Source organism: Gadus morhua, chromosome 6 (genome assembly GCF_902167405.1).
Source record: "Gadus morhua chromosome 6, gadMor3.0, whole genome shotgun sequence".
In the NCBI taxonomy this organism is placed as follows: Eukaryota; Metazoa; Chordata; class Actinopteri; order Gadiformes; family Gadidae; genus Gadus; species Gadus morhua.
Window position 1 is genome coordinate 21050061 of NC_044053.1, and position 25024 is coordinate 21075084.

At 43.1% G+C, this 25024-nt stretch overlaps 1 protein-coding gene across 2 annotated transcripts; it reads left to right on the forward strand.

The window, feature by feature from the left end:
• The first annotated feature begins 2810 nt into the window (after nt 1-2810).
• Nucleotides 2811-24818, forward strand: piwil1 (piwi-like RNA-mediated gene silencing 1). Of its 2 annotated transcripts, none has more exons than XM_030357825.1 (21): nt 2811-2916; nt 4495-4580; nt 4754-4850; nt 8079-8207; nt 8648-8862; nt 10323-10444; nt 10584-10664; nt 16576-16773; nt 17297-17405; nt 17484-17610; nt 18255-18372; nt 18504-18618; nt 18881-19068; nt 19502-19574; nt 19915-20115; nt 20354-20457; nt 20534-20604; nt 20693-20846; nt 20938-21063; nt 21152-21299; nt 24329-24818. In XM_030357825.1, the coding sequence occupies exons 2-21, from the start codon at nt 4512-4514 to the stop codon at nt 24443-24445; spliced, it is 2562 nt and encodes an 853-aa protein (XP_030213685.1). In that variant the 5' UTR covers nt 2811-2916; nt 4495-4511; the 3' UTR covers nt 24446-24818. The 2 variants fall into 2 exon arrangements, with proteins under 2 accessions (XP_030213685.1, XP_030213686.1); XM_030357826.1 differs by having other exon boundaries at nt 2856-2922.
• The last annotated feature ends 206 nt before the right edge of the window (nt 24819-25024 follow it).

The following is a 25024-nucleotide window of genomic DNA, read 5'->3' on the forward strand; positions in this document are numbered from 1 at the left end:
CAGGGAGACAGGCAGAGAAGGATGCAAAGGGGTAGGTAGATATTCAGGGAGGCTGGCAGACAGACAGGAAGGCGCTAAGAGTTCTGCGTCTCCTTGGCTGCTCCCAGCAGGAGGGTGTTGCTACGCATCTGCTCTGTGTTCCCTCTACAGCAGCACTGTGGATCAGCCCCTTTGTTGCCTTTTCAGGGATCATATGGGGGAGAGAGAGAGAGACATGGCAGGGCACTGCAGTGGTCAGCACAGACCTCCTCTCTCACAGCCTCCTCCTCCTCAAACTGCCCCCCCCCCCCAATCCACCAAGACCCCAAAAAAATACAACACAGTCTTTAAGATTGGGCGGCATTTTGGCACAGGGTATGCAAAGACGAAAGTATGTCTAAATACAGTAATATAAATACATGTGGGCCAAGCTACACACCACCCAGGTGGCTTTACTGGGCCCCTCTGCCAACAGGACACCGGTAGAAAACCAGTTTATTGTGGAGTAAGAAGGTTGGTTGCATGCAAAGCAGGTATTGAAAGGTGACATGTCAGCATTCCAGAGTGTGTGTGGTGATGGCCAGTTAAAGTTGTGCGCATTGATTGATTAATGCACAACAGGTGTGCAGACCTACCAACCGCACAGTCCAAACAACCTGACTCGGGCCACCATCCTTTAACCACAAACACTCCATAACACACAAAACTAGGAGGTTGGCATATTGATATTTCATATCTAACAGGGGCGACTGTAAGAATTGAGAATGTGCAGAGCATTTTAAAATGCTAATACATCTATACAATCAGTCATTAAACAAACATGTTGAAGATCTCTTGCATTCCGAAAACCATCTTTCATTTATTTTGATATTTGACCAAAAATGTTACTGAATTTACATCCAGAGATATTGAAGGCCAACTCACTGTCCAAGACAGATTATTTATTTATTTGTTTGATTTAGACTGGATTTGCTATTTAAGATGTGTTATATGGCAGGAAAAATATCACTGAGTCGTGTCACTGACACACTGAGTCGGATAGAGGCAGGGTCGTTTTCTAGTTTTCTAGCATCATTAGAGACAACATTTCAGTCGTAGCTTCTTTAACGGTTATCTGCTCATTTTGAACACGATACAAATCCATGTGGGCTTGAATGAGTGGTTGAATGTGTGTTAGCTTGCATGCAACCATGTGTGCACGCATGCATCTGTGCGCGAGTGCGTGTGTGCATCTGTGTGTTTGTGTGTGGGTGTGTGTGTGTTCGTCGTTTTACAGAGGAAGCCCGAGATACAGAGCAGATTAGGTTCCACAGAAGGAATATCCAGTTAATCTAATTTCCCTAAACCCGCATCATGGCAGAGTGGGGGTTGAGCATTCAGAATAACTGATTGTTCTAGTTTTCCAATCAGGATTCTGAGCTTATGACAGCATTGTGTTGTGATGTGTAGCGTGAAGGCTTTGATCTCCCCTTCTTCTTCTCCCATATGTATTCCAACTCCTCCATCATGTGTTGATAGAGAAACATGTCGACGTGACGTTAGATGCTACGCACAGGGAGAGGAGGTCAGCAGACATGACGGGAAAGTAGGAAGATTTACATTTACATGCAGTCATTAGACTTTCTCTCTCGCTCCCAGATATCTTTTTTTTTTTTTACTTTTTTGTATGCCCTCTAATGCTATCAGGGCTCAAGCTATATCAGTGGCATAGTCAGCCAAAGGCCAAACTACAAACCTATTCATTACTATAAGAGCATGTCTGCCACGTACTGTGTAAGATGTTACGTTTGTGGACAGGATGACCTAATCCTTGTGTTTGCATTTCCAAATGATTAATAAGACCTTAACGGTTTACAGCAATTCAGAATGTAGAAAAAATGTCCAGCTTAGAAGGCCTTATTTGCTGATTGTTTTAATGCCTTGTTAGTGATTTATATTGTATAACTGAAATGAAGATACTAATAAGGAGAGGAAAGAAATTCAAAATACCTTTTGGAATATGTTAGCTAAAAATGTCTTGCCTCTCATTACACTACGAACACTTATTGACAAGTATGTGCCACATTCTGCTTCTTTGTATCTTTTCCTGAGGTAAACTGTTTCTCTCAGACTGCAGTCCCCGAGGTCTGAATCCATAATCTTCTTAGATCTTATACATGAAAGACTTGCATACATCTTCTTCAAATTCCCTCCAAGGTGTCTGGCTCTGCATGGTAGAATTAGGATATGAGCAAATTTAGAGGAAGAGAGACGGAATTATGATCAGATGCTAAATTGAAGACTGCGTTAGAGGGTTTTATCACAGCTCAATTTAGTATAAATCTCTTTCAGGTATAATTGTACTGATTGCACATAGTACAGAAGGATACAATTTTAAATATTTGTATACTAATAATTATTATCATTATTACTACTGTTGTATTTGTATTATTATGTCAATAAAAGCAATGATAATATTAATCCCAGCAAACTAAATTATTAACAATTAAATTATCTGAATTGTTTGACAATTGACGTGAGAAGATTCCTCATTAATATTATTCAGAAAGCCACAAGGTTGTTTCAGAAACGCGCACGACACACAACGTACGTCCTTTGGCTCCATCTAGTTGTCATCCATTAGTTTGCACATTGTCTTTTAAACACCATAGCGTTACCATCCTTACGCCGAGTAAAATAGTTCCTTGGCTCTTCAGAAATAAAATCTTCATAAACCAGTGAATGCTTATTAAAATACATATCGAAATACTTTTTGATTGTCAGTATTTAGGGACAGGATAATACAAGTATGTAAACATCAGGAAATAACGAAGAAAAACCTTTGGCGTATGAATCTCTCAGGTGAACAGTCTTATAAATACATTGGGCGGTAACTTTTTCGTGATTGTGCAAGGAGAAAATTGATAAGTGGGAGAAAGAAGGCCGCTGCTTTGCACAGTGAGTGTATGATGCTGTTTAAAACTTATTTTATTCCTATTAATTTCAATAATAGTTCAATTATCAAGACCAATTCGTATCAACCCATTTACATGAGCCAATAAGCTATCAACCCGTCGGCTATTCCATTAAGCAGTGACGCTAGCCGGTCTGAAAGTAGCATGGTGGGCGTCCCAAGGTAACTTTATACACGATATAGTTCTAGGGAAATCGATTAAAAAGAAAAATAACGTTTCTGAACGTCATACTTGTATCTGCTCCACGGTTTGTCCGTCTGTTCACGTGGAGGGGCCACGCGCCGCTAGGGGACCAAGCTTTGCTAGGGGGACCACGTGGACTGCCCTCGGCCTCATGAGTAGGCCCGAGAGTCGGTTTGTTAGCGATCGAGGGGTCGAACTTGTTCTAAACGTCATATTTGTATCTGCTCCACGGTCTGCCCGTCCGTTCGCGTGGAGGTGCCACGCGCTGCTCGGGGGACCACGTCGACGGCCCTCGGCCTCATGAGTAGGCCCGAGAGTCAGTGTGTTAGCGGTCGAACTTGTTCTAAACGTCGTATTTATATCTACTCCACGGTCTGCCCGTCCTTTCGCGTGGATCGGCCACGCGCCGCTAGGGGGGAACACGTGGACGGCCCTCGGCCTCATGAGTAGGCCCGAAAGTCGGTTTGTTAGCGATCGAGGGGTCGAACCTGTTCTAAACGTCATATTTGTATCTGCTCCACGGTCTGCCCGTCCGTTCGCGTGGAGTGGCCACGCGCTGCTCAGGGGACCACGTCGACGGCTCTCGGCCTCATGAGTAGGCCCGAGAGTCGGTTTGTTAGCGGTCGAACTTGTTCTAAACGTCGTATTTATATCTGCTCCAAGGTCTGCCCGTCCTTTCGCGTGGATCGGCCACGCGCCGCTAGGGGGGAACACGTGGACGGCCCTCGGCCTCATGAGTAGGCCCGAAAGTCGGTTTGTTAGCGATCGAGGGGTCGAACTTGTTCTAAACGTCATATTTGTATCTGCTCCACGGTCTGCCCGTCCGTTTGCATGGAGGGGTGCACGCGCCGCTAGGGGACCACGCGCTGCTCGGGGGACCACGTGGACGGCGCTCGGCCTCATGAGTAGGCCCGAGAGTCGGTTTGTTAGCGATCGATGGGTCGAACTTGTTCTAAACGTCGTATTTGTATCTGCTCCACGGTCGCCCCGTCCGTTCGCGTGGATGGGCCACGCGCCGCTAGGGGACCACGCGCCGCTAGGGGGACCACGTGGACGGCCCTCGGCCTCATGTAGGCCAGAGAGTCGGTTTGTTAGCATCGAGGGGTCGACCGTGTTTCCAAAAAAAGGAATTTGTGTTCTCGATGGCGTTGAATTCACCAAGGCTCAATACGAATAATACAATTAATAACGTTTACTTAAACACGCAACGTTGTGTGTTAAGTTACGCCATCTTTGATTTTACTATTAACTTGGTCAACGTGACGATGTAAAGCATATTAGTTCGACGTTTATGTCCAACCCATCAATCATATCTGGGGTGGTAGTTTTTGAGTTGGTTGTTCATAAGTTGAAAACACCGTCTGTTTGGTTGCAATAGTTTAGAACACCTTGAACATGACTGGTCGTGCAAGAGCAAGGTCAAGGGGCCGTGCGCGTGGCATAGAAACGGCGACGCCTGGAGTGGTGAGTTGCTTATTCCTGTTAATTTTTTATTGTTAACGATGTTAAGTTCAATACCATCTAGTTCATATTATGTACTACGTTTATATAATCCAAACCAAAAATTTGTAAGTGGGCTCTCGATGTGGTTAACCCTTACCCTTTTTCATGGAACTTCCATCTTGTCTTTCTCAAAGTCCCAGGAGCACGTGGTGCCCAGCGCCGGGTCTGGTGATGGGGACCTTCTTGGAAGAGGTAGACAAAAGGGGCCTCCAGGACCAGGGGCGACTGACGGTATGAATACCTTTTGTGGACATTTCTTTCGGTTTCCTTTTTTGAAAGAGCATAAGAACAACTCTAAGATGGTATAGTGCAGTGGTTTTCAAACTGTGGGGGGCGCCAGACTTCTTCAGGGGGGGCGCGACGTGCGAAAATAATAAACCCAAAAAAAAAAACTGAAAGTCGATGATTCAAATCATCAGTCGTACTTCAACTGTAGAAGTAACATAACTAAATCAAACCATTTAACAAATCTACACACTTGTATCTTCAATAATATCTAAACAGAATTTCGATATCATTTAAAATTTCTTCAGAATCAGTTTTCGTTTTCAGCTGTTTTCATTGAAGACGTCAGCCCATTCTGATACACCTACTTCTAGACATCGTAACTCATTCATTTTTCAACCGATTACCATCGTTCAAACCATTAAACAAATCGACACACTTGTATCTTCAATACTATCTAAACGGCATTTTGATAGCATTTATACTTTTTTCAGAATCACAGTTTTAGTTTCAAACATCGTTTTCAGTTGCTTATAATAACCATAGGTCACCATAGCAACGCCGGTAAACAAACCCCGCCGAATAGTCGAATCTCTAGACTGAAAAGGCAGAACTGATTCGACTCAGAAAGTTCAGAGTCGGGGACCCTGAATGAATCTGTGTAAACTGGCAGTTTACACAGATTAAGATGTTCAAATGTATTTAAAAAAGGTTAAGCTAAAACATGCTTAGATAAAGTTGTTAAATTGTGTTAGAAATGTGTTTAAAAACGCACAAAGATGTTGTAATGATTCAGAAATATGTTTAAAAAAATATGTTTCAAAGGTTTCAAAAATATGTTACAAATGTTTTAAAATTATGATCAGAGATGTTTAAAATGTGTAAAATAATTAAGATGGCTTTCAAAACAGGTATTTAGAAAAAGAAAAATTGGGGGGGGGGGGGGGGGGGGCTCAGCTGAAATTTTTTCTCAGAGGGGGGGCTCACTCGCTCACACTTTGAAAACCCCTGGTATAGTGCAAATATATGGCTCAACTGCAATGTGCAAAGGATTGCATATTTAAATGGTTGCTATTAGGGTTGGGCAATCGTCTACAAGCTTCCATCGTCCGATAGCGCCCCCTAGAGATTGCCGATAGTCGATACTATCGGGGGCAACTTTATAATAATTTTATAATAATTATTTATAATTTATCGCATTATAAAATTGCAGTTTTATTTTTCTAATTTTTTCTTAACGAGAAGGATGGTCTTCCCCTTTTTCCAGCGTGAGCCCCGGCTGATTTAAGTTTCGAAACGTCAGTGCCGGCGACGCTGTCATGATGACACACGAGCTGTGTTCGAAATCGTTCCCTATCACCGATATAGTGCACTATATAGGGTGCTCGCCATTTTGTAGTGGTGTTCGAATTCTCAGTGGTTAATTTCATGCACTATATAGTGCACTTAAAATACCCAAAATTGAGTGAACATACGATGTTCCCTACATGTTACTCCAGTATACCACTATGCAATGCGGTCGTGTTTTTCCGGAGGGGAAGAAGCTGAATAACCGCGAAAAATTTACATTTAATGAGGGAGTCTCCGGCTTTCGAAATGTCAACAATTTATTTGGGATTTAACATAAAAAATGTTATTCAAAATTAATAAAAAAAAAAAAAAAAACTCCAGCTTTCCTCGTGAGTGCCCGGTTTGTTTACATGATGTTGGCGCATCTGTCTGCGTCACACAAATACCCGGTGCATTTACTGACGCAAATGACGTTTAGAAATGTTCAGCGTAGTGTCCGAATTCTCGTTTGTTCGCTCCCTATATACTGCACTATATCATGAACACTATATAGGGAATAGTGAGTGAGTGAACAGGGAACGATTTCGAACACAGCTAGTGTACCACAGCTGTGACCCGGAAATGGTGCAGCGGGTGTGATGTCATTTCGCCGTGCGAGCAGATGGGTAGGTTTCGAGCCCCTCCCCTCTCCTCTCGTAGCAGTGAGTGAATACGGCAGGTCATCGCAACATAGTATGTTTCCACCTGTGCCAGTTAACTTCATTTACAATTTGCGGGGAAGTTGTAGAAATAGCCACCACAGCGCTGTTTTTTGAAAAAAATAATATAATAATAATAATAAAAAATGTATTGTTAAAAAAAAAAATAGCAACTTGAGACGATCGACGATGGAATCCATCTATGGTCGATGGACTCCATCTATGGTCGATAGAATCGACAATCGGCCCATCCCTAGTTGCTACTTATTGGAAAACCTGTATGTCCTTATCTCACTGCCACTCCATTTGGCCTATGAACAGCTACATGCTTCCACTACAAGCTACATTTCCTGGTGTTCTCGTTAACCGAACACTACTGCAAACAGCTATTATAGAAGCTACAAGACATTAAACTAGTCTGACCGAAAAAACAATCTGAAAAGGTACTTTTCAGTAGTTAAAAAGTTGCCTTGTAGTGATGGATACAATGATTCTTTCCTTGGTTCAGTTTGCCAAGAAGAATCGTTCAGTCGAGTTTCCGGTAGATCGAAACATGCAATGCACGGTTCTCAGCTGAGTCAATCAGACTCAGCTCCGCCCTCGTTCTCATTTTCAAACAATCGTGGAAGTCGGTCGTCAATCAGCTTTACAACTTTAACCAAACGCAGCGGGATGGGGGAGGTATAGTTGATTATTGGATGTTTAACATATCAGCAAGATAATAAAGTTGATTTAGAAATGATGGTGGGGGTCCCGGGTGGAGAACGAACCATGAAAGAACCAGACAGATTGACTAGACATTCAAGTATTTGAATAAGCAGGTATGACACAGAAAGTTCAAAGATGGCATGCATTTGCCATTTCACTGACATTGAATCTTCCCTCTTCACCACTCAAGTCAGTCAACAAACAGCGAGTCAGCGACTACTGGGTCTAGGTGGAGTCAGGTGTGAGGACGAGCAAGACCGAAGAATCAGTACGGTTCATTCTTGTTAAAGATTCGTTCATTCGAACTGATTCAGTCACGAATGACCCATCACTATTGCCTTGACCATCCAGAATGATGATGACTGGGAAAAAGGCGGTGAAATAAAAATTGGTTGAGCCCCTTTGAATCCTCTGTATCTACCAGTGTATTCCTGCCCAGGAGACTGTTTGGCAGCTTGAAATTATGTATTCGGGACAGCCCTAATCTGTACCGCAATACATTTTCAAACTAATTTTGACTCTTCCTTTATTCCATCAGTTATTTTACAGATCTCTGCAGGGTTCCACGCGGTGAAGTTTGGGGATAGAGGTGGACGCCGTGGAGATTTCCACGATGAAGGGATCTGCACCAGGCAGGCGATGGAGCACGTCAAGGCATCAAAGTCTGGTCTGTGACATGTGAAACCAGTCTTTATGGTCTTTTTCTAAATTTGTGTTGGTGTTTCCCCAGTGATCTAACGCCCATCTATGTTGAACAGATTACCCATATGAGCATTTTCCTTTTGGTGCGAAACCTGCATTAACGATCTGCATTTGCCCATGAAAAGTGGTGTTCTTTCCATCATATATTTTCATTGAATGTACTACTGGTCAAGCAGATTACCTCATACGCATTTGATTATGAAAGTTCACAAAGAACTATGAACGATGAAGATGTCTTTCTTGTCTGCCTTATTTGAATTAAGATGAATGTAATAAAAACCACGGTGTCCCCCTTTATTTGATGAATTATTGTGGATATTCAAACTCATCAGCCCATGAGGCTCAGAAAACCATTGCCTGGACATGTTTCGAATGCAGTATGTAATGATTAGCTTTAATTCCCAGGTAACTCTGGCCGATCCATCGCGTTGAGGGCCAACTTTTTCGCCATCACGGCACGGCCACAGTGGGTGCTGTACCAATACCATGTTGACTACCAGCCCCCCATGGAGGCCCGCAGGCTGCGCTCCGCTCTACTGTACCATCACAATGATTTGCTTGGTACGGCACGCAGCTTCGACGGAGCAATCCTCTTCCTGCCCCACAAGTTACCCAACAAGGTAAGAGTGCAACATTGCAACAAACCGCTGCAATATATTTTGTTAAAAGGGGCAGTTGACATGCATGTTTTGTGGAACTATTCCAAGTGTTAATGCATCACTGTTCTTCTGTTATTTTTGTTATCCAGGTGAGTCTCTCCCCTCAGGCCACATTCGCTAATCTTACATAAACGTATCCATAGTTCTGTGACCAGATGTTAACCTTGAACAGTTCCCCCTAAAAAAATAATTAAAGGAGAAATCCGGTGTAAAATGGATCTGTTATATGTTTAATATGATGACGAGTTCAGATGTTCGTTTGGGAGCAAAAAAGTGCATGTAGACGGCACGCATTCTTAAGTTGGCTGATTTAGCCGATTCTACCAAAACGCTATAAACTTGGAACGCTGGGGGCATGTGTTATGGTAAAAACTAAAGCACTATTTTAAACCACTTAAAAGGCTAGAAGTAACCCAACACTTATTTGGTAGTATAATAAAACGAGGCATTGATAACTTTGTAAGTAAGTAGCTTTTAAGTGGTTTAAAATAGCAATTTAGTTTTTACCATAGTACCACAGCACAATAAAAAGACAACTTAAAAATGCGTCTACATGCGCTTTCTTGCTACCAAACGAACATTCCAACTCGTTATCACACTAAACATATCCTAGATCCATTTTACACTGGATTCCTCCTTTAAGGGGAAGGCTTTGTTTGTTCTATATTCACATTTGAATTAAGGGATCTTCAGTGGGGAACCAATGTGGCCGTCCGCAGTCCAAGTCTCGCTTTGTTAACTGAAAATGTGGAAAAAGGGGCGTTATAAGTGACTAAAGGGATGGGAATCCTGTCAGGTTCTAGCATGGACCCACGGTAACTTGGTCCACTAAGGCTGCCTTCCCCCCCGGGCAGGGATTATGCGCACATCCGCCTGCACTTGTCCAAATATTCTGTTAGTAGGTCTATTCGGTTGTTCATTTTAGCTGTTCTGTTAACTGGAATGGGTCTGCATGTTTTACATGCTGATGATCATGATTTGTATGATTGGAACATGTATTTGACATGTTTTGTCGTCATTCATATCCTTGCATATTGATGGGGGTTTTGTCAGGGTTGAATGGGAATACTGTGTAATGAGAGAACAGTTATCCTTCTCCATTGACAAGCTGTTTGATATCATAGATATATTCTATTGTGCATTATAGAAGGCTAACTCCCACCTTATTCTTCATGTTTAACCTCTGTTTTTCTTTTATTCCTAGTCTGTCTTGCATAGTTTTGATAGGCCAATATGTTAAGCGTCTTAGAGTACCATATTAAGCGCTATATAAATTTAATTTATTATTATTATATTTGACAAGGTTGTCTTTTAGCGAAGGTGGTGCTCTTTTATACAGCTTTAGGAAACCCTGCTGAATGTCATCGTTTGTTGGTGGAACCCCTGGTTTCTCATTCAGTACGACTTCATTCCTGTTGTAGGAGACGGTGGTCCACAGTGAGACCAGGCATGGAGAGAAGGTTCAGATCAAGATAACTCTAACGAATGAGCTGCCACCATCTTCGCCGGTATGCCTGCAGTTCTACAACATCCTCTTCAGAAGGTCAGTTGTGCTTTTAACCACAGAAATGTATGAATTGGCTGCAGATTAGTTAACTTTTTCTGGTCTACAGTCTAAATGTTGGTATGATTAAATACATTTATACATGTCGGATTGATCTGCGTATTAATGTCATGCCAAGGATCCTGAGGATGCTGGACATGCAGCAGATCGGGCGCCATTACTACCAGCCCAAAGACCCACTCAGCATCCCACAGCACCGGTAGGGATGCCTCCAGTCTGATGCAGAAAATTATGTACCAGGCTGAGCGCCAATATTAGAATATCCGGCTATTCGTTGATTAGGAATTCAAATAATGTATTCAAATCTCAATGCAGTTTTCTGATATTGATTTTGTTTCTATGAAAAAGTACACAAAAAATAGTTTTTTAACATCTTATTCGTGGAGTAACGGATCAACCCTCACGGTTCGGGACGCAAGTTATCCGCGGATCGGCTGATATAAAAAAGAAGAAATGTTGTGCGTTCACGTGATCGGCGCATGTTAAAGGAAAATTCCGGTATTTAGCACATTGAGCCCCCTTTCTGGTTTGTCTAGGATGAAATATAGTGGTTGACACACCGAAATGTTGACTATTGGACCTGTCTCGGGTATTTGGCTCATTTCGAATCGCCCCTGCCTGCTTCAGAATGGCTAGCTTTAGGCATTCACAAACTTGTCCTTAAAACAACCCTAAACTTTTTTTTTCAAGTGGTGTTTGTTGATGTTCCTAATGAGGAATCGTAGCGAAATAGTTTGTCGAGTTTTATTTGGCATTTTGTAAATCCCATTTAAACAGACCGGAACTGGAAGCGGAAACGTGCTGTTCATGTTTGGTTGTAGTCTTTTCGCTCAGTTCTCCGTATCAACAGTAGGGCTAGAACCGAGCGAAAAAACTACAACCGGCCCCTCTTACTGTTTCCGGTCAACGAGCAATGAGTATTTAAACCAAAAATATATGGATTTATAAAATGCCAAATAAGAGGCAAACTATAAGCGTCAGCGACACCAAGCAGAGAAGCGAGAGAAATGGAGGAAGAATAGATGTCTTGTTTCCCTTTACTTTATAACACAACATTAGCGGGATCTCGGAAAAGTAATACTTGCCCAAATGGGGGTCATCCCTATGTTCCCCGCTTTCGCTTTCATGGGGAAAAACTAAGGAACTTCAACCTACTTAGGCCTACTAATTAACGTTCAAAAGCTATTAAATATTCAACAAAATATGCAGATACTGTCAAAATCGGTTCCAGGGAGTATATAGGGATTATTAATGTTGTTTTTTTCTGGAACGAGTATTCGAATATTCGCTTGGAAAAACCAATGAGTATTCGAAGCCAGAAAAATGGCATTCGGGCCCGGATGCAAACTATAATTACGTTTTGGTACAGCACCTCTTCATTCTGTACAAGGATGAGCGAATTTTCTCGTTTTTAAATAAAAACAACCTACCTATCATTCGCTGCCGCTGGAAAAAATAAAATAAAAAAATAAAATAAATTCCCTACCTACCCATGACCTCAACTGACAACCAACAGGAACCAAACTTTTTTTTTTTTTAGGCCTAATGGTAATTAAACATTAAAACACCTGCGGCTTATAGTCCAGTGCGGCTTATATATGTGCACATAATTCAATTTAGCTGCTGCGGCTTATACTCCGGTGCGCCTTATAGTGCGGAAAATACGGTAATCGTTCAATCTGATAAAAAATAAACATTTGTAATTGCCGGATCTTTATTAAAAACTGAACATTACTTCAAATTCACAGTGCAGACTGAAGTTTAAAAACACCAGGTTATTGCTCCAACATCCCGGTACTATTACAATTAAATGATAAAAAAATTAAAGAAACATAACTGGGTTAACTCACAAAAAACAATGTATGAGATGTATGTATGTATCCATGAACCAACCTGTCTGCGGCTGGCTGTAAACAGTGCCACGCCTACGAGTGACGTATTAATCGCGCGACTCTACGAATCGACCAAATTCGTTGCCCACGCTTTTACGGTGCGGCCACACCAAACGCGTTACTCGCGTTGGATAACGCGAGTAACGCGCCTAACCTGACGCTTGATCATTGTGTGTGGTGGTTACTCGGTTCAACGCTTCCAACGCGTCAATGCGCCAACGCAGCTAGATGAGTCCATGTCCATGCAAGTGAACGGAGCGTTCCCTCTTCGTCATAACTATCAAACCAAACATCCTTCACATTCACCGAGCGAACATTATGAAAGTAAAATGCACATTTCTCGCTAAAAATGTTTCCATAAATGCATTTAATGGCGTAACTATGTTACTATTTCCACCCAGAATAAAGATAGTTGTCGGCCGTGGCTGCGCTGGAGTCCGAGGTAGGAAACCCAAACGCCGCCGTGTTTGGGTGATAGAGTTTAGATCGGGTTCGATTAAATAATCTCTGATATAAATAACAGTAATCGGGTTAAATAACTTCACATGGTGTGTCTGGTGTGTTTCCAGCATTCGTAGTGTTGATCAGCAGAGAAATAGTCCACCAAGACGTTGAGGTTGCTTAGCATCCAGAGACTCTGTCCATGCAAGTGAACGGAGCGTTCCCTCTTCGTCATAACTATCAAACCAAACATCCTTCACATTCACCGAGCGAACATTATGAAAGTAAAATGCACATTTCTCGCTAAAAATGTTTCCATAAACGCATTTAATAGCGTAACTATGTTACTATTTCCACCCAGAATAAAGATAGTTGTCGGCCGTGGCTGCGCTGGAGTCCGAGGTAGGAAACCCAAACGCAGCCGTGTTTGGGTGATAGAGCTTAGATCGGGTTTGATTAAATAATCTCTGATATAAATAACATTAATCGGGTTGAATAACTTCACATGGTGTGTCTGGTGTGTTTCCAGCATTCGTAGTGTTGATCAGCAGAGAAATAGTCCGCCAAGACGTTGAGGTTGCTTAGCATCCAGAGACTCTGTCCATGCAAGTGAACGGAGCGTTCCCTCTCCGTCATAACTATCAAACCAAACATCCTTCACATTCACCGAGCGAACATTATGAAAGTAAAATGCACATTTCTCGCTAAAAATGTTTCCATAAATGCATTTAATGGCGTAACTATGTCACTATTTCCACCCAGAATAAAGATAGTTGTCGGCCGTGGCTGCGCTGGAGTCCGAGGTAGGAAACCCAAACGCCGCTGTGTTTGGGTGATAGAGTTTAGATCGGGTTCGATTAAATAATCTCTGATATAAATAACAATAATCGGGTTAAATAACTTCACATGGTGTGTCTGGTGTGTTTCCAGCATTCGTAGTGTTGATCAGCAGAGAAATAGTCCGCCAAGACGTTGAGGTTGCTTAGCATCCAGAGACTCTGTCCATGCAAGTGAACGGAGCGTTCCCTCTCCGTCATAACTATCAAACCAAACATCCTTCACATTCACCGAGCGAACATTATGAAAGTAAAATGCACATTTCTCGCTAAAAATGTTTCCATAAACGCATTTAATGGCGTAACTATGTTACTATATCCACCCAGAATAAAGATAGTTGTCGGCCGTGGCTGCGCTGGAGTCCGAGGTAGGAAACCCAAACGCCGCCGTGTTTGGGTGATAGAGTTTAGATCGGGTTAGATTAAATAATCTCTGATATAAATAACATTAATCGGGTTAAATAACTTCACATGGTGTGTCTGGTGTGTTTCCAGCATTCGTAGTGTTGATCAGCAGAGATATAGTCCGCCAAGACGTTGAGGTTGCTTAGTAACCAGAGACTCTGTCCATGCAAGTGAACGGAGCGTTCCCTCTTCGTCATAACTATCAAACCAAACATCCTTCACATTCACCGAGCGAACATTATGAAAGTAAAATGCACATTTCTCGCTAAAAATGTTTCCATAAACGCATTTAATAGCGTAACTAGGTTACTATTTCCACCCAGAATAAAAGAAAGATGTCGGCCGTATGCTTCTGTCCAAGCTCACTACTCTCTGCCAGTGACGTCGGGTCAAGCTCCACGCTGATTGGCTATCGCGGCCAAGCGTCGCGCGTTGGAGCGTTGAAAGTTCAGATTTCTGAACTCCGGGCGTTGGCGCGTTACTGCGTTTACGTGCGTAATTACGTGCGTCTGACGCGCGTAACGCCCCTAACGCGACGCTTCATCGCATGTAACGCGTCTACGCGCCTATACCAATGGTTCCCTATGCAAAAATGCCGAATTTTGACGCCCCTAACGCGAGTAACGCGTTTGGTGTGGCCGTACCGTTAGTAATCGATTTTATCGATAAGTTGTTGAAGCCCTAGCGTAGACTCTGAACTCTCCCCAGGCAATGCAGACATCCTGAATTTAAAGTTGTAAAACCAGGTCTCCTGTAGGGATCGACCGATATATCGGTCGGCCGATATTATCGGCCGATATTCGCGTTTTTTACGTGTATCAGTATCGGCCGATACGCGGCTGATTTTCGCCGATATTTTTTCGTTTTTTTTTTTTTTACTTCTACCTCACCTGTTTTTAATATTTGTTAAATATTGCTCATCTAATTTTTCTTACTTGTTTTACCTCACATGTTTTTACTATTTGTTAAATATTGTTTTTTATATTGAAGTTCAATAAATGTTCCTTTTTTTAAATTGAGACTTGTAACATTTGTTATCAGTGTAATTGTTATGATTGAGGGAGCAAAAGAGGTATCGGCTCTAAATATCGGTATCGGCGTATCGGAGTATCGGCTAAAGCTGATGAAAAAATATCGGTATCGTATCGGCCCTAAAAAATCTGTATCGGTCGATCCCTAGTCTCCTGTGCTTCCTTTGCTTCCCGACAGTTTCCTGGGCAGGAATACACTGGTAGACACAGAGGATTCGAAGGGGCTCAACCCATCTTTAGTTCACCGCCTTTTTCCCGGTCCTTTTTTTTTTTTTTAGGTTTTTATTTTATGTGGACACAAGCAATTTTTAATTTGCTTAAAGGAAGCAGGATTACGTACATTTCACTTTATTTGGTTTTTACACATTTGATGATTTTATATATCATATTTGTCTTCTCTTTTTTTTGTTGTTGATCCAAAAATTATCCGCCCCGTGACACGATCCGAACCGTGCGTTTTGTGCTTGTTGCACCCCTAGCATCTATGCATATTTGGGGACTGCAGGTAGGGGGTGGGTTGTATGTCTAAATATCCCAGTAATAAAATATAAATGTAAGGGTGCTAGTCTCCCGAAAATACTTCAAGTCAATGTTTCAGTTGAGGTAATGGAAGCCATCATTAGAATGGCCAAATATTGGATGACCGAACTAGGGCCCGACCAATATTGATTTTTGAGTGCCGATGCCGATTATTTTCAGAGAGAAATTACGATTGAATCGGCCGATTAAAAAAAACAAATAAAAAAAAAAAACATATAAAACGTAGTTTTTGATACCTTAAATACACTTTTGACGAATATGTGAATTGAATGCAGAACCTTTGAGTGTTTTAGAATACATTTACAGTAAAAAATTAGCGTAATGTAAAATGTTAAATAAATAACTAACTCCCAATGTGCTGCGCTCGTGAGCAGTGACTAACACGTGCGTGCTGAGCAGTATGGTCTCACCGTTAGAGTCTACAGTATAACAAATTAACATGGCCTGGGACCTAAAGAAAAACAGGCACAACATGCTCAAACAACGCGTCTTGTGTACATTGGTGAGGTGAGCGCGCAGCTGCCTGAGCGAGCGTGCTTTCATGTTGTACGGTAAAATTCAATCTCCTTTATTACTCCAGCTAAAGTTGTTAGTTAGCAAGTCGAGTAGGAGCAATCTGCAGGATACTAAGCGCAATAACATTTAAAAAAAAAAAAAATCGGTTGTAATCGGCGTCTTTTTGGCCGATGCCGATTATTTTCAAAAGGCTATAATCGGCCGATTAAATCGGCAGGCCGATGAATCGGTCGGGCCCTAGACCGAACTATCATTTGTTAGTTTTAGATACAGGGATCAGAATGGTTTTCCTGTTCTAAGCCCAACCTGTAGACCCATTTGAACAAGTGTCCAACTTTATTTAGTTAATATGGTTGTGTAGATTTGTGATGAGTGCTGGAACCTTTCCTTTTTAACATGCTCTAAAGTGGTTATGTGTCAGATGAAGATCTGTACTCCTCCTACCCCAGGCTGACCATCTGGCCAGGCTTCACCACCACCATCCTGCAGTACGAGTCCAGCATCATGCTGTGTACCGACGTCAGCCACAAGGTTCTGCGCAGTGAGACGGTACTGGACTTCATGGTCAGTCTGAGACAGCAGTGCGGACCCCAGCGCTTCCCTGAGATATGTGCCAAGGAGCTCATTGGACTCGTGGTCCTCACCAAGTAAGGGTTAACGACTGACCCAGGACATTGTTTTAATTGGTATGGGAGACTCGGTAAGAGTCGCAGGACATGATGAGGTTACATTTTATTTGTCAAGCCCTTAATCAAAGGTACCGCCTCAATGGGCACAACGGGCCACATTTTATGAAACCCAGGCCCAGACCCTAGCCCCCCAGAGGGCAAGAAAAAAAATAATTTCAAGGAAGAAATCATGAAGGAATCAGATGGATTCCTTCCGGGGATGTTAAGGAGTGCAATACTGCCATAATGCACATGCATGCATGCAGGCAAAACATTATTTAGTCCAGGCGTTCGTAGTCACTGACATGCCAGGCATCCACTGCCATCTGACATGCTAAAACTGATGGAACAATGTATTTGACGGGGGATAGTGTATACAAAAGATGTTAAACAACTGCTTATTTGGTGATCACACAGATGCGCATCAATACTATCAGGTTGGTGCATACCTGCTTCATAGTATAGCATCAAAAAATTGTTTAATTCAGAACTTATTTTTCAGATACAACAACAAGACCTACAGGATTGATGACATTGCATGGGATCACACCCCCAACAACACGTTCAAGAGAGGAGACACAGAGATCTCCTTTAAGAACTACTACAAGACGGTAGGTACTGACCAATGTGCCCTTTCTGGCTTTCCGGTCTTGTCGTCGTTTGTAATATTTCACCCGTCTTTCTTAAAGCAATATACACTGGACATCACTGACGGCAACCAGGTGCTCCTGATCAGCCATGTGAAGAGGCTGGGTCCTGCAGGGCCTGCCCCCCCTGGGCCGGCCATGCTTGTTCCGGAGTTCTGCTATCTCACAGGTCAGCCTGGTCCTTTTAGATCTCCACCATATTCTCCCCATATCAATGTATTCCTTGAAACCGTGAGCTAAAACTGCTGGCTTCCCATTGCAGTGCAATCCAAGCCAAGTTTGTAAAACATGGCGTTTTACAAACAAAAATCAAAGCAAATTATGCTTTCCAGCAGGTTTTATTAGTCATTTTGTTGTAGCTACTCATTTGTATAGGAAGCCTCGAAGGTGTTCGGTATGCAGCGGTCTTGTGTGCGCTTCTTGTATACGCTCCTTGTATACGCTCTTGGAGGTGTTATGTGTGCAGTCTTGGAGGAGTACTTAACACTGCTGCAATAAAACAACCTTTTCCTGTTCCAGCGGTGGATAAATACTGAGAACTTTCGATGCTTCCTATAGTATTGAGTAGCTACAACAAAATTACTAATAAAACCTGCTGGTAAGCATAATTTGCTCTTATTTATTCGCAAAGCAGTGACTGTCTGTTTCACAGCTTTGCAAACAAATGTTTAATGTTGCTTCAGGAGCGATGTTTTATGCCCATCGACCTGTACACTGGGATCTGACGAGGGCTGAAAAAAAACAAAAAAAAGAAAACGGTCTTTCCCTTTAAGTTTTGAATTACTGAAGCTCAAGCTATATCTCTTCCTAAAGGTCTAACTGATAAGATGCGATCGGACTTCAACATCATGAAGGAATTGGCTGTCCACACCAGACTGAGCCCAGACCAGAGGGAGGTCCGCCTCAACAGATTTGTCAACAGCATTGAAAAGTGGGTCTAACCTCATTAGTGTTGATTCTGGCTGTGAAAAATAGCCGATGTTTGTGCTGATTCGGTTATCAAGCGTTGACAGAATGGTATCTAGGTTTAATAGTTAAACTTCAAGGTCTTACATGTGATAGGAATGATGAAGCACAGAAGGAGCTGACCACCTGGGGGCTCAAATTCGATAAGGAGCTCCTAAATCTGACTGGGAGAATCCTCCCAGCTGAGAAGATGATCCAGGGATCGCGCTCGGTAGGTCACTGCATGGGCCTGTAAATGATGGAATGAGTTATTGAGTAATAATGTTTAATTTTCACCCAAAACGTACTTTGTGGAGATAATGGTTTGACTCATCTTTGGAACATTGCGTTTAGGAAGACTCTTCTAGTCATCGCTTTATTATTTAACAATAAAAGCTGTCTGTTCTGGAGAAAAGCTCTTGATACGGTAGTTGTTTGCGTTTTCTCGATGAATTGCATGGTCAGCTCAATCTGTCTCCTGCCTTGTCTCCCAGTACGACTACAACCCGTGGCAGGCGGACTGGTCCAAGGAGATGCGTGGGTTACCGGTGATCAGCGCTCCTCCCCTGGAGAACTGGATCATGTTCTACACCCGTCGCAACGCCAACGACGCCCAGAACCTGCTGCAGAGCCTGAACAAGGTCTCTGGTCCTCTGGGGATCCGCAGCCAAAAACCAATCATGTGAGTGACAATAGTTAACATTATATCCTCCAAAACGATCAGTATGGTCAAGTTATGTTTCTGCAGTGGACTGGTATTCCCATTTAGCGTACTGCTCCACGGGTTGCGCCTTAATTGATCAATTTTATGCCAGGGTTTCCCAAAGCACTTTACAGCTTAGGCTGCTGCCTAAGCGACGCACGCCTACCGCCTTTAACCACAACATCCCAAAAAAATAAAATCTATGCACATTCATTCTGTGTATAGATCAGGCTGCAGGGCAACAGACTGCGTGGAAATAAGCATAAATGCCCCCCCTTCAAATTAGTGATGGGAACGAAAGATAGATATGTTGAAGGACATTTTCGTATCAGTGTCGTACAACTTGATTGCCATTCTAATTGAGTTGTGACAGCGAGGTTGGCTTGTTTTCACCGAGTTGTTCTTCCTTAAGGGTGGAGTATGAAGACTACCAGGAGTCGCTCCTCAAAGCACTGCAGCACAACGTTGGACCTCAGACCCAAATGGTTTGTTCCCCTATCCTCAAGTCCACCTCATTAACTATATAGTAATTTAGAAGATGAATTTACGCAAGCGACTTAAAGATAACATGTGTTTGCTTGTGGTTAAGGTGCAGGTAGGGTTGGAGCATATTGCAGACATTGAGTATTAGCCTAGTCATTACACACAAGCCACTACACTGTCCTGTTATTTAAGTAACATTGTCAAGTGGAAAATTATTTTTTCATCCACTTAATTAGCTAAAACGATTGTACTATTGGTTCAATCCCATATGGCTTTGTGAAATAGAGGATGTACACGTCTGTTGAACGTTTGAAGTCTATTGACTGGTCTGTTATTTCCCAGGTGGTCGTGGTCCTGCCCAGTAACAGGAAAGACAAGTACGATAGTGTGAAGAAGTACCTCTGTGTGGACTGTCCCACCCCCAGCCAGTGTGTGGTTGGTCGGACTCTGAGCCGACCCGCTGCATTGATGACCGTTGCTACCAAGATCGCCCTGCAGATGGCCTGCAAGATGGGAGGAGAGCTCTGGAGCGTGGAGATCCCTGTGAGTGACACCTGGCCCACACCAGTCCTATAATATGCAGAATAATGACACACTAGGTTGGCTCTTGGTGTTGGTGCTCAGTGTGAGCTCTGTGTATTGAGTACAGTTTACTGGTGATTATCTTACCTTATTTGACTGCATGACTTCCTAAAATGTTATTGAATGATAAATTGGGATATGGACATGTTGATGTAGTTCCTCACTGACCAATACCACTGCTTTGATCTCTTGTGTACAGCTCAAGCAGCTGATGATTGTGGGAATCGACTGTTACCATGACATAGTTGCTGGTAGGAGATCCATCGGAGCTCTGGTCGCCAGCCTCAACCACGGGATGTCACGGTAATACCGTCAACGTCTTCAATGGTCTCCCGGAAGTAACAGGATGCACCTGTAACATGCTTCTCCTGGTCTCCAGGTGGTTCTCGAGGTGCGTGCTCCAGGACAAGGGACAGGAGATCATGGATGGTCTGAAGATGGCCATAGTGGGTAAGTACTTTAATTAGACTCTGAAGTCCTGCATCATCCACTATAAATTGAAAGTTACCTGAACAGTGAATGCCCCCTTTGTATCCAGGTGCGCTGAAGGAATACCTGAAGTTCAACGGCGTCCTGCCGTCGCGTATCATCGTGTACAGAGACGGCGTGGGCGACGGCATGTTGCAGAGTGTCGTTAGCTACGAGGTTCCCCAGATCATCGAGTCCATAAGATCCATTGGGCAGGACTACATGTGAGTCATTCTAGACCCAAAGCTGCATTTTTTTTTTTTTTTTTTCCATCAGCGTCCCTCTAGGTGTATTCATCCGTCTGTCCCCCATTAGGCCCAAGCTGACCGTGGTGGTGGTGAAGAAGCGTGTGAGCAGCAGGTTCTTCGCTCACATCGATGGTAAAGTGGCCAACCCTCCCCCAGGGACTGTCATCGACACAGACGTGACGCGCCCCGAGTGGTGAGCCTACGCCTACTGTCGTATGTTTCCCTGCTATAGCGGTGTTCTCCCGGACCAAAGTCGGTTCACACTGCCTTGACTTCCCCAGGTACGACTTCTACATCGTGAGCCAGGCAGTCCGCGCGGGCAGTGTCTCCCCGACGCACTACAACGTGGTGTACGACACGAGCGGGCTAAAGCCGGATCACTTGCAGAGGCTGACGTACAAGCTCTGTCACATGTATTACAACTGGCAGGTAAGGAGTTCATGTCACGGTGGGGAGAGTACTTAAATAACTGCTGAATTGAAACTCGTTTTGTTTAGCTTGCTTTGAAAATTGTTTTGCTAACATTATTTATGTAAGGGCCTGCATTAAACCAAACTGATTCACAGGAGCACAAAGTTGGCCTTTTTTAGGTACACCAGTCTTATGCAAGCTAAATGTTGGGCTACTTTGAACATAAATAAGATTTACACCGTGTCTTGCTTTATTGGGGTTGCGCCAACTGAAGTTGCGACCTAGTTAAGATATAACCTGAAGTTTACACCTGCCTTAGGGCTAACCTCCATCTGACCTTTGATGTGGCTCAAAAATTAAGATTGAACCTAAAGTTTAATGTGGCCCATAAGTTTCAAGGATAAGGAAGAAATGACGGATGATTGAAGTGATAAGCCGCTGTGTTGTCTAATAAAAACATGGAGCTTCGGATTGATTTGCTTCCCAGGCTATGTCAACGTTAGCCTGGCTATGCCCGCCTAAGTACTTCCGCTCAATTTGAATTTCCCTTCAGTACTAGCAGGGTGTCCGCGGAGGTCTTAAAAGTCTTAAAAAGTCTTAAATTCATTTTTCTAAATTTAAGGCCTTAAAAAGCCTTAAATTCGTCAAAAATGTCATATGCTGGTCTTAAATTTATAACTCGGAGGTCTTAAATTTGTCGGGGCAGGGTTATTTAATTTTTTATTTTTCTCGCGGGACTTTTCGGGAAGGAGATGTACGAGGGGCTACTTTCTTGCTAGCTGCATATATAAACGGATGTCTGCACGCTTGCTAGCTAGTCTGCAACAATGGGTAAATGCAAGTTCAACGTCAGTTGGCTGGAAGACGTCCGTTTCCGAGGTTGGCTAGCGTCCGTTGCCAACCCACAACAGGCCAGATGCATTCCGTGCAAAAGTAGCCTACATTCAAGCTCGGCACCATGGGGATTAAGGCTATCGTCAACCATATGCAGAGCCAAAAACATAAAACCTCTGCCAGGAGCCACACACAGACCCCAGCCATTTCTACGTTTTGCATCTCTGCCCCGGCGCCACCGCCGCAGACGGTCCGCGCTGCTAGCACTGACCTGAGGGTAGCATTTGGTGCGACACCAACACTGAAAGCGGAGGTGTTGTGGATTCTAAACACAGTGGTCAAGCACCAGTCCTACAACTCGAATGAGGGGATAGGAGATCTCTTCGGTTTGATGTTCCCTGACTCTCAAATCGCGAGCACCTTTACTGCTGGAAGGGACAAAACGGCGTATATAACTCGCTTCGGACCAGCGCCTTTCATCCGAAACGAGCGAATCTGCAGCGTCTACAAGGCTTTTGTTTTGATATTTGAGACGTTGAACCACGCCACTAAAAGCAAGCAACTTGACGTGCACGTCCGATATTGGGTCGGAGATCGAGTGCATTCCCGGTACTTGGGCTCGCAATTCATGGGGCCCCACATATATGGGGGTAAAAGGGATGATGATACATAATATTTTTTAGACAATATGCAGAATCTTTACACTTACGAATTAACACGGTCGGCTATTTTTGCCAGCACGCCACCCTAGTCATATTATGGGCAACCGTGTTCCCCTTGGCTGTGATTTGAACTTTGAATTCCTCGTAGGAGTTCATAATAATACATTGCTTGCCTTGGATGAAATACACCGCTCTTGCGCGATTTATTTTGCATAAGGGTGAGTCAAATGACGCGAGAAACGCCCCTTTTATCTGAACGCGCATTGAACCTAAAGCGGAAAACCTGGTTCAACTAATTGAATCTAAAGTGAGCGTCGTGGTACCATTTAACTGTGATTGCGAGTTGCGGCTCTGTCGAGCCAGGTTTTCCCAAGAAAGCCTGGGTATGTTCAACGAGGTTCGTGGTATACCCCCCAGGTCTTACTGAAGGCATTTATTTTATGGTGAAAATATTATTAATCAGTGGCGTAAATATCGACGGTGCAACTGGTGCAGCTGCCCGGGGGCCCAGACGCTGTCACCCCCCTCTCAACAACTTACAACTTGGGTGCACCATGAATACGTGCTGGTGCACCCAAATTAAAAATTTAGGAGCACCAGTGCACCCAAGGAAAAAGTTAGTCTGGAGCCCTGGAGTATCACTTTATGTTCAATAAACAGACAGAAAGTAAACTTGAATGAGTCTCATTGAGTGACGCACATGCTATGCTTGGGTTGTAATACAGCGGAATCCCCCCCATCATCGCGGGTTTAAGGTCTTAAATTTCATTCAAGGTGGTATTAAAAAGGTCTTAAAAAGTCTTAAATTTGACTTGCTGAAACCTGCAGATACCCTGACTAGGTCTGGACCTGCTGTATGTAATTTGGTTTTCTGGTGCCGCCACAGCGGCCACCAATCAGCGAACAGAGGGCGTGTCTGAGAACAATGACGATAAAGTCGTACGCCAGTTTGAGTTGTTGTTGTAGGTCGGTAGTTGATTTACAATGTGCAATTTTTCCCTGATAAATTAAATTCGACGAACAAAACCTGCAGCTGTCGTTGACGGACATTTTCATGCAGACGCGCAAGGTGTTTGGTTTGTGTACAACCTGCGCGTGATTCCCGGCGCATGACATACGTCACAACCAAACGTTAGAGATTGGTTATGGCAGATCCAGAGTGGCACTGGGCAGATCCAATCATTTTAAACTTCAACAGACACCCGCCTTCAAGTGAGTTAACGTTTGTCAATTGATTAGGTCCAGACTCTCTGTACAAATGAAGTGAAGTACGATAGTCTGGTAGAACCAGGCTATGTCAACGTAGCACTAACATTAATTTTGCATTACTCACAAACCTCCCTAAGAGCAGATTTTCAAAAGAACAGCAGGGCCACTGAAGAAAGATGCGACTTGTATTAAACTAGGTAGTTTTCATATCTAGATCTACCATTCCATGATGGCACCGGTCAAAATTTTGTGGACTAAAACTTGTATGTAATACATGTACACTGGTATGATCTCTGAAAGTAATAGGAATGTCTTTTTGAATCGTCTTTCCTTTCCCTGTAGGGAATTATTCGGGTGCCGGCGCCGTGTCAGTACGCCCACAAGCTGGCCTTCCTGGTGGGACAGAGCATCCACAGGGAGCCCAGCATGAAGCTAGAGGACTACCTCTTCTACCTTTGAGTCAAATGGACAAGGCCCTACTTATGCTATCCTGTTCATTCAGTTCCATTTGTGTTTAGATTAAGTGATGCATTGGTAGCCTCAGCTCCTCATTTGATGATACTTTTCGGATCACTGGACTGCTTCACATGGTGTCAGGAGTGCATCTTTAGGCATAGAATGTTTTGTTTCCTAATGTAAAAGAAGCCATTGATACTTTGGTTTGATTATATATTTGAATATATAAATATAGGTTTCCAGTTGAATACAATTTTTTGTAAATGTATTGGCTATGTAAATGCTTAACTTGGCATGAAAAGTCTGTTCTCCAAGAGTTTTATAGAAATTTGTATGAGTTGATTCAACTAAAATGAACGTGTTGCGTTTAAAACAAGTCTTGTCTTTCATTACTTGAATGTTTGTCTAGTTCATTTGCAAGGGTTCTCATGGTTTTAAATTTGCTGCATTTAGCGCCAGATAATCTAACAAGACTCATAGCTTGACATGGTAGTTTGTGTAATTCATTACAATACAAACAATGGCTAATAGTAATTATAGGTGATCAATTTCAGGTTCATGTTGCATTTAAATTTGATTAAT